The sequence below is a fragment of the Hevea brasiliensis genome, chromosome 17 (genome assembly GCF_030052815.1).
Source record: "Hevea brasiliensis isolate MT/VB/25A 57/8 chromosome 17, ASM3005281v1, whole genome shotgun sequence".
NCBI classification, from domain to species: Eukaryota; Viridiplantae; Streptophyta; class Magnoliopsida; order Malpighiales; family Euphorbiaceae; genus Hevea; species Hevea brasiliensis.
This window is the reverse complement of record NC_079509.1, coordinates 1,924,132-1,933,578: the sequence shown is the minus strand read 5'-3', so window position 1 is coordinate 1,933,578 and position 9,447 is coordinate 1,924,132. Positions and strand designations below refer to the sequence as shown.

At 33.1% G+C, this 9,447-nt stretch overlaps 1 protein-coding gene across 1 annotated transcript; it reads right to left on the bottom strand.

The window, feature by feature from the left end:
- Nucleotides 1–6,076: 6,076 nt before the first annotated feature.
- Nucleotides 6,077–7,745, bottom strand: LOC110639044 (extensin-2-like). Its single transcript, XM_021789823.2, has 2 exons — nucleotides 6,517–7,745; nucleotides 6,077–6,313 (listed from the first exon to the last, which is right to left on the bottom strand). The coding sequence occupies exon 1, from the start codon at nucleotides 7,655–7,657 to the stop codon at nucleotides 6,545–6,547; it is 1,113 nt and encodes a 370-aa protein (XP_021645515.2). The 5' UTR covers nucleotides 7,658–7,745; the 3' UTR covers nucleotides 6,077–6,313; nucleotides 6,517–6,544.
- Nucleotides 7,746–9,447: the final 1,702 nt, after the last annotated feature.

The window sequence follows — 9,447 nt, the reverse complement described above, 5'->3', positions numbered from 1 at the left end:
AAAAAGTGACTAAAACCTAGTGAACAAAGTGACCGAAGTTGAGAAATTGTAGGCTGCCACTGCACAAACTGACCAAATGAACAGTATTTGTTCATTTGGTCATAACTCAAGCTAGGCAGGTCAAAATGACCTGAAATTTTACCAGTGGTTAGATGAAATATAGACCTAAAACTTTTATGAAGAACACCAACCCAAATTATGCCATTAACCTAATCAAATTACTGAGCAAAGTTTGTGACCTGAATCTGCAGACTGTAGATTTGCCATTTGAACAGTAAAGTTTCAATGGCTATAACTCTCACTAGAAAACTTCGATTTAGGCGATTCTTGAACCGATGGAAACCTAAGGCATAGTAGAACATTTCATATGAAGAAAGTTAGACCAAATTATTGACCTAACTTGATCAAATTACTGAATGAAGTTGGATCAACAAATTCTGTAGCATGAACAGTAAATGTAATTTGCTTATAACTTGAGCTACAAAACTCCAATTGGGGTGATTCAAAAAGGAGAATAAACTTAAAACAATAAGGAACATTTTCTATGAAGAAAGTTTTGCCAAATTCTAACAGTAAACTGACCAATGAAACAGTACAATTAGGGACACCAAAACTGAAAATTTGGCAATTTTGCCTCAAAGACCTAAGTTTTGAGAAAATGACCAAAACCAACAAGTTTGGTGACCAAAATGTGGTATGTGGGTAAAGTTGGAATTCCCATACCTATTAAGCCTTAGAAAGTCAATAATTTGACTTGAATAGTATAGTGAACAGTAACCCGAAACACAAAATTTCAAGAACGTCGAATTTAGCACGTTAGAGCTAGGTAAATGTGAAGCTAAATTTATTTTGGGATTTATGTTAAGTTCTAGTACTGAAACATTATAAAATTGTGTGTTTCAGTTGAAAAGAATACCGGGAAAAAACCCGAGGAACCGAGTCAAGGTCAAGAGGCGACTCGCTTGAGGTTTGTGCACAACATCACTATGCTTTAAAATTCATTGATTAAGTGAATGAAATATGCATTTTACTTTTGCTTTGAATTGTTGAAAGTATTGTGACCTTATTTATGATGTTTTGATTTAAATTGTGAAAATTATTGTGTATATTTGAAACGACAATGTTTAGCAAATTGTTAAGATAAGTTTTGAAACCACAGTGTCATGACCATATATTTGAACACCTCACTAGCACGACTAGTGAAGGTAATTAGTTTCGAATTTTGATTCCTTCTCTGGAGAAGTGTTGAGGTGTGCCAGTAGAAGAGGATGTGAATGGATATCCATATATTTGAGCTAGCTAGCCTTGTGATGTGATTTCTCTTTAGCCTCTGGCTATTGAGATTCTATTTGTTTCGAATGGCATGATCTAACTGTGGGTTTTATGAAATGTGTTTTGATACTTTGAAATGAACTTGGTTTGCATTTAAAATCTCACAATGCATAATTTGTACTTAATTCTCATGTTCAGCCAAATTTTTGAATAAATGTGATTTAAGTTTTGCATAAAAATTATTTTAATATGTTGTGCACCACTGAGTCCTAGTACTCAGCGATAGCTTCTATTGCTGTCAGAGATACAGAGACTAGAGAGGAAGCAGAAACTAAGAGGTGAGTGTGAGGAGCTATCAGCTTAAAGTCTTTCGGTATAATTTATACTCTAACTGTAAATATTTCTTTTGATGTATATATTACACATAAATGTATGGACATGTAAAAATGGGTCTTGAGCAGTTTGTATAAAAATTGTATAAAGTTGTAATATATATTGTAATTTGAAATTCTTTTAATGTAAATTTTGTAATGATGTATCTAAATTGTTTTGTTTCTAATGAAATATGAATGGAACTATTTTATTTAATTTGAATGAAATGGATTGCTAGTATTTTGATGATCATTGGAATGGATTTGAACCGATTTGAAATTGATAAATGTGTTGAGAAATTGATTGAGATTGAGTATGAAATTTGAAGTAGTGGTTGAGAAAAATTTTTAGAAGTGCTTTTACAGGTATTTGAAGAAGGTTTCTCAAAATATAGACAGAACTCACAAAATTTTTATAAAATTTGTGGAAAAATAAAATGGGCCAAAAATATTAACTAGCTTTCCACTTAATTACATGTTTTAAATACTTATTAGAAATGCTCACCACTTATCAAAAATAAGAAAATTGTTTTAAAATCCCTTGTAGGGTACTTAATGAGTTATCGGTAGGCGAAGTTCGGTAGTTCATTAGGTATTCTACGGGATCATGTTATGCCTTACAGAGGGTTAAGGTGTAACAGATGAGGAAAGACAAAATAGGTTTTACAAAAATGATGGATGGATGGATGATGATTGGAGATGTGGGGATGAGGAGGAAGGAAGGAAAAGGAGAAAAGGGGAAAAACAAAATAGGATGTAAGAGAGAGTGGGTGAAGGTGAAAAAGTGGGTGGTGGGTGGAGACAATTTAGTGACATAGGTGAGTGAGTGATGGATGATAAGAAGAAGAAGAAATAGATAAAAAGAAGAAGTGTGATAGAGTTTGTGGAAATGAAGATTGAGGTGAAAAGGATGGAGCAATAGAAAGGGATAAAATAGGACGTGGGGTAAGAATAAATGGAGCCAAAGATGGGGATTGTAGTGGAGGAGGCAATTTAGGTGACAAATGAGTGGGTGATGAAGCTGTAGGCAAGGTGAAAAAATTGGAGTAGTATAAGGGGATAAAATAGGACATGGAGTATGAATAGATGGAGGCAAAGATGGAGATTGTAGTGGAGGAGACAATTTAGGTGATAACAGAGTGCGTGATAGAGCCATAGATGAAAAATGTGGAGATGGAGAGTGAGCTATATGATTTTGTGATGGAGTTGGTGGAAATAGAGATTGAGGTGAAAAAGATGGAGTATAAGGGGATAACATAAGATGTGGGGCAAGAGTAGATGGAGGCAAAGATGGGGATTGTAGAGAAGGGGAAAAAATAGGACGTGCTATAGGAGTAGATGGAGAAAAAGATGGAGACTGTAGTGGAGGAGACAATTTTGGTGATAATGGAGTACGTGATGGAGCTATAGATGAAGAATGTAGGGATGGAGAATGAGCCATAGAAGTTGGTAATATAGTTGGTGAAAATGGAGATTGAGGAGAACGGGATGGAAGAGTATAAGGGGATAAAACAGGACGTGGGATAAAAGTAGATGGAGGCAAAGATGGGAACTGTTGTGGAGGAGACAATTTAGGTGAGGAAGGGGTGGGTGATGGAGTTATGGATGATGAATGTGGAGATGGAGAATAAGTCATAGGAATTGGTAATGGAGTTGGTGAAAATGGTAATTAAGGTGGTGGGGGAGGTTGTGATCGTGGTGACGATGGTGGCGATAGCAATCTTTTCCCATTAGAAGGGGAAGGTGGCAAAGGTGTTTTATCATATGGAGGTGAAGGAGGACATGACGATTGAATCGGCCATGGTGATGGTGATTGAAGTGAAGGTAAGGGTGGCAATGATCGGGGTGGTGGGGGTGGCCAAGATCGTTGTGTTGGTGATGGTGGAGTTGATTTGGGGACTACATTGTTGGCAATAGAAGTGAATAGCAAGACAAATGCGAGGTGATGCCAAAGTGGTAAAGCCATGTTTAAAAAAAATTGGAGGATTGTGTTATGATCGAGTTAAATGAAACGAAAGGAGGGTTTAAATAGTTTCACGGACACTAAGAAAACGCTTGCATTATGGTAATAAATGTTATGTAGCACATTATAGATATGGGCCTTGAGTTATAGAGAGACCTTAGATTTTATGATGTTGCTAGATTTTTCTTCTTCTTCTTTCAAAAAAAAAAATTCTATTTTTTTTTTATTTGGCTCTTATTTTTGTTATTAAAAATATTTCTTTATATTTTATTTTTTTTATAAAAAAAAAAAGAAAGAGAAGACATGGGTATTAATGATGCAAATAAAAATCAATCTGCTGCCAAAAATATTAGCTGCAATGTACCTTTGTTTGGGTTTAAAATCAGCTTCCCTCCTATCGTTATCAATTCAATTGTACAAAGGTCAGATTATAGCTCTTTAATTTGGTATAAAACATCTAGCCTAATCGCTAATGCAGTTGTGTTAAAGTCAGATTATTGCTCATTAAAATAAATTAAATGGATCCCACATCATTCTCCTATTTTTCTTATTACTTGAATTTTTTATAAAAATAAAAAGGATTTCTTTTATCATTTCGGTAAATTTTTATATATTCATTTAGTTATTCTTTATCTAAATTTGAACGAATCATAAAATTGAGGGTTTAATTGAATAGGTTATATACCTAATTAATCATATAATTTTGTTGGTTTAATTGAATAGGTTACCTAATTAACCATATAATTATGTTAGGTTATTAAAAAAATTATCATCCAGGGATCAAAATTCTACCGCTAATTAGATTGATTAGTGATGAATTCATCACAAATACATTACAAATTCGTCACTGATGTATAGTTAATAGGTCGACGAACTAAAATTTGACGCCAAAACTCAATTTTTAATTAATTATAGATTTATTGTGAATTTTGTTTTCTGGTAAAAGCCTTGTCACTATCAGAATTTAGCAATATATACATCACTAATCCCTTAGTAAATCCATCAATTCGTCGGCGAAATTTTTTTTTAGTGTATATATATGATTGACATAATCAATTTGAATTTTATATAAAAATTAGATAAATAAAATTAATTTTTCTAAAAAATTTTAATATTTTAATTCAAAACGGCTAATAACCCTCAAGTTAAATTGAATTTAACTCAGTCCTTTTAAATAATGATTTGGTGGACAATCTGAATCAACCTGCTAACATCCTTAAATAAATAAATAAATAAAATAATCCGAATCCAAATATATTTGGAATTAATATAAATTCATTCAACCTAATTTTTGGATGAATACCAGCTTTTAACAAAATGGGAAGATTTTGCAAGCACGTCTGATAAGAAGGAGAATCGATCCGCCATCCCTCAAAATGGATCCAATTCATATTATCTTTAATTTCCACATCAATTACTTTCAATGACGAACCTGAGTTAGTTTTGTTGCTAAAGGTATAACACTCGATCTAATTGAGTTAGATTCGATTTTTTAATCTCTCTATTTAATAAAAATAATAAAAAAAACAAATATTAAATAAATAAGAGAAGTGTTCCAAGACATGATTAGTAAAGTAAATAAATAATAGATAGTGTGAAGGGGTCTCCCCTTTTGTGCTCCTTCTAATGAAATTTTCAATGTTGATCTCATCTCTTCATTGTTGTGTCATACCTCATCTAATTAAATTTAATTTAATTGGGAACTAATTAATTAAATGGGGTTAGGTTTTTTTTTATTATTAAAGTATTTTCTAAAAAAATAAAGAAGAAGGTGTCTCGATTTTAATTCCATTTCTCAAATATTATTATAATAAGGTAAGATTATATCATAGTTGATTTTCATCTCTAAAATAAATAAAAAAAAATCAAAAGAAATTGTTGTGATTGTCGACATCATGCTTCTCACTTACCAAAACAAAAGGTTCGGGAATCATATAGATATTAAATTAGTAAAATATAATTAATATGATATTAGATCCATTAGAGTAATTTTTTAGAATTTTTTTAGAAAAAAAAAAGGATAAATTTTGTGTTTATATGTCCATTTTTCAGAATGAAAAATTAAAAAATTTATTTTTTCATAATTTTATTGAAATTAAAAAGCAACTTTAAGTCACGATCCATTATTTTATTTTATAATAAAAGTTTTTTTTATATATATAAGATAATAACTTTCCATAATTAAATTTAAATGATTATTTACAAAATATTTATTTACAATAGTAATAAATTACATACATTATTATAAAATAATTGAACGAAACATATTAAAAAATTTAAAAATAAAATAATTTTTAAATATTTATACGTATTAATAATGAATTTTATTTTAATTATGAAAGAAAATATGAATAAATTAACAGGTGGACGCATTTTTATATTTTTTTCTTATTTCTTATAGAAACTGAAAATTGAATTATTTAAAAAAAATAAAAATGGAAATTAAAAAAAAAAAAAAAAAACCACGAGAGGCCATAAAATATCCTTTTTATTTTTAATGTTTCACAGTGAAATAATACAATCTAACGAAAAGCGAAAACAATGCATCATATGGCCGTGAGATGAAAAAAATATATATATGTATGGACGACACAGCAGAGCATCCCTCCATGCTGCTTCTTTGTATTGTATTTGTGTGAAAGACAGCGAACCCCAAGAATCATCACACTAAGTCTCGGAGCTATTATTCTCTTCATTAATTTGTAACCTACAGTAATGCAAAACAGTAACCTTCATATATATGATCAGACGATGTACACCGACTGGATATATATATATGTGTGTGTGTGTAGTGCAAAAGTGTTCATCACTTAGGGTTGCTCCATGTTTATATTAATTATATATAAGAATTCTATATAAGAGAAAACTAATTGAAAGTGCAAGATGAAGCATGTAGAAAATTGTACTTACATGAACTTAAAATTGAGCTGTCTTTTTCTTAGTAAACAGGAGGAGGTGGAGGAGAGTAGTAATAATATGCAGGGGGAGGTGGGGATGAAGAAGGTGGTGGCGGTGACTTGTAGTAATAAGGAGGTGGAGAGGAAGGAGATGGTGGAGGTGGGGACTGGTAGTAGTATGGAGGTGGAGACTTATAGTAGTACGGAGGCGGAGGGGATGGTGATGGTGGTGGTGGTGATTTGTAATAATACGGAGGCAGAGGGGACGGCGATGGTGGTGGCGGTGACTTATAGTAATAAGGAGGTGGAGGAGAAGGAGATGGTGGAGGTGGGGACTTATAGTAGTATGGAGGTGGGGGAGATGGTGATGGTGGTGGTGGTGACTTGTAGTAATAAGGAGGTGGCGGTGAAGGAGATGGTGGAGGTGGGGACTGGTAGTAGTATGTAGGTGGAGGGGATGGAGATGAGGTAGGTGGTGATTTGTAGTAGTAAGGTGGTGGTGGTGATGGTGAAGGTGGAGGCGGGGATGTGTAATTGTATGGAGGTGGTGGGGATGGTGGTGGTGGTGGTGGTGACTTATAGTAGTAAGGTGGTGGTGGTGATGGTGAAGGTGGAGGTGGAGATGTGTAATAATATGGAGGTGGAGGGGATGAAGATGGGGGAGGTGGTGATTTGTAGTAGTAAGGTGGTGGTGGTGATGGTGAAGGTGGAGGTGGAGACGTGTAGTAGTATGGAGGTGGAGGGGATGGTGATGGTGGCGGTGGTGACTTGTAATAATAAGGCGGTGGTGGTGATGGTGATGGTGGAGGTGGGGACTTGTAGTAGTATGGAGGTGGAGGGGATGGTGATGGTGGCGGTGGTGACTTATAATAATAAGGCGGTGGTGGTGATGGAGATGGTGGAGGTGGGGATTTATAGACATAAGGAGGAGGAGGTGATGGTGATGGAGGTGGAGGAGACTTGTAAACATATGGTGGAGGTGGTGGTGACTGGTAAATGTAAGGAGGTGGAGGTGGCGGTGACTTGTACATGTAGGGTGGGGGTGGCGGTGATGGATAATAGGGCTCGTAATCTGCAGTTACCACATTAGCCATCAAGCTTAATGCCAAGGCATACACTAGGCATGGCCAAACATTGGCCATATTCCTTAACATTGTTTGACCTCAAAGTTCCACAATCTTGGAATTGCTATGCCTTTGGGATCAAAGATAAATCGATGGGTGTTGGAATTAAAACTAAGCTCTTTCAGTTTATATAGCACTAATCTCCTTGATCCATTGAGGAACTCATGATTATTAATTCATATTAATGCATCCAACTTGCAATAAATTATTCCATTTTCTTGCGCTTTATTGTTAAGAGTGGGTGTTGAGATTCCACTGGCCTCTATATGCCTCTCATGTTAAATGTTCACACATCTTGAAACAGTCAGAATGATGATGCCACATCTCACGAGTTCGTTTTAATACTGATGTGGAGAAGGGAGGCTTCGTCCGTTTTGGTATGCTTGAGTCGAAACTTACAATATTGGAGCTTAATTAATAAAAATTAGAAATTAAAACCAACAAATAAATAAACAAATATTTGAAGTAATTGCCAATTTGTTGGCACATCATTGTCTTATTTGATCAGCCACTAAGATATCTCAAGTAAATATTATCAAATTACAATATATTTAATTAGCAACTAATATAAGTTTGTCTCAGTCAATTATATTAAAATTAGTTATCGCCATTATACTTGCATGAAAAGCAAACAATGCATGGAGGTTAGCTAGCTAGCTATAGATCAATATGGCATAAAAGTTTATCATAGTGGGATTCGAATCAAAAGAAATTAATGGGATAATCATCGACATGGATTAATTTTTATCTTTTTTGTGTTCATGAAATTAGAGCAATAAGCATAATCAGGATTAATTAGTTGGATTCCATAATTTGGAAAATCTTTTAACTTTTTGGCTTATTATGCCTGGAAAAAAAGAGAAAAAAAAAATAATATAAATGCAAAGACTTCCGTAAAGGAACTTGTAATTAAAAATAACAAGAAATTAGGTGTGAATTTGTCAAAGAAATAATAAATTAATTAAACATTCCTCATCATAGAGTAGACTTATGTTTCTGTCTCCAGCACATTTCCGCGTTGCATTATTGTTTTATTTGAAGTTCACAATCAATTAGTTGGTAATCTGTCTGTCCTTATAAGAGAGGAGGGAAAATAACTAATTTGACAAAGTAAATGGGTATTATCTATCTTTCATTTGTTTTAGGGAAAAAAAAAAATTAAATCCCTAATAGATTAGGTTTTGATATAGATTTGCAAGTAAACATGACAGGATTCAAACATGCATAAATTATAATTTGGCAAATGCCTTAGCTGTCTTGATTTGGTGGCGAAATGCATATTATTCTCTTAATAGAATCAAACTTAAATCCCTTTCTTTCTCTATCCCCTACTTTAAAAAAAAAAAAAAAAAACAATTTTAGGGAGTTGTTGAAAGATTTACATATATTATGTATCAAGAAGTCATAATGATGGTAGAAAAAAGAAGACGATGGAAAAATCTCTTCCATATGGATTAGTTGGGGCAGGTTCTGAGTAGGTCTTCCTGGAAATTAATTAGAATTGCAAGGTTTCTCCATATTATATATAAGAATGAATGCTTCAAATGGCCTGTGCAAATTGGAAATCTTCTACCTAAAGAGGTTAAGCTTAGTTTAGAATAATTCATTTGCAAGAAAAGAATTAAATTGAATTCTCATAATTTTTATTTTTTTTTAAATTAAAAAGAATTAAATTCTATCAATTAAAATTAACTAAAAAAAATCAATTAAATTAAATTTTTGCAAAATTTTAGATTCTAAATAGGGAATTATTAAGAAGAATCCTTCAATCAGTGGTCTTTTCTTGCCAAGATTTTCCTTTAGTGCTTCAAATTTTTCTG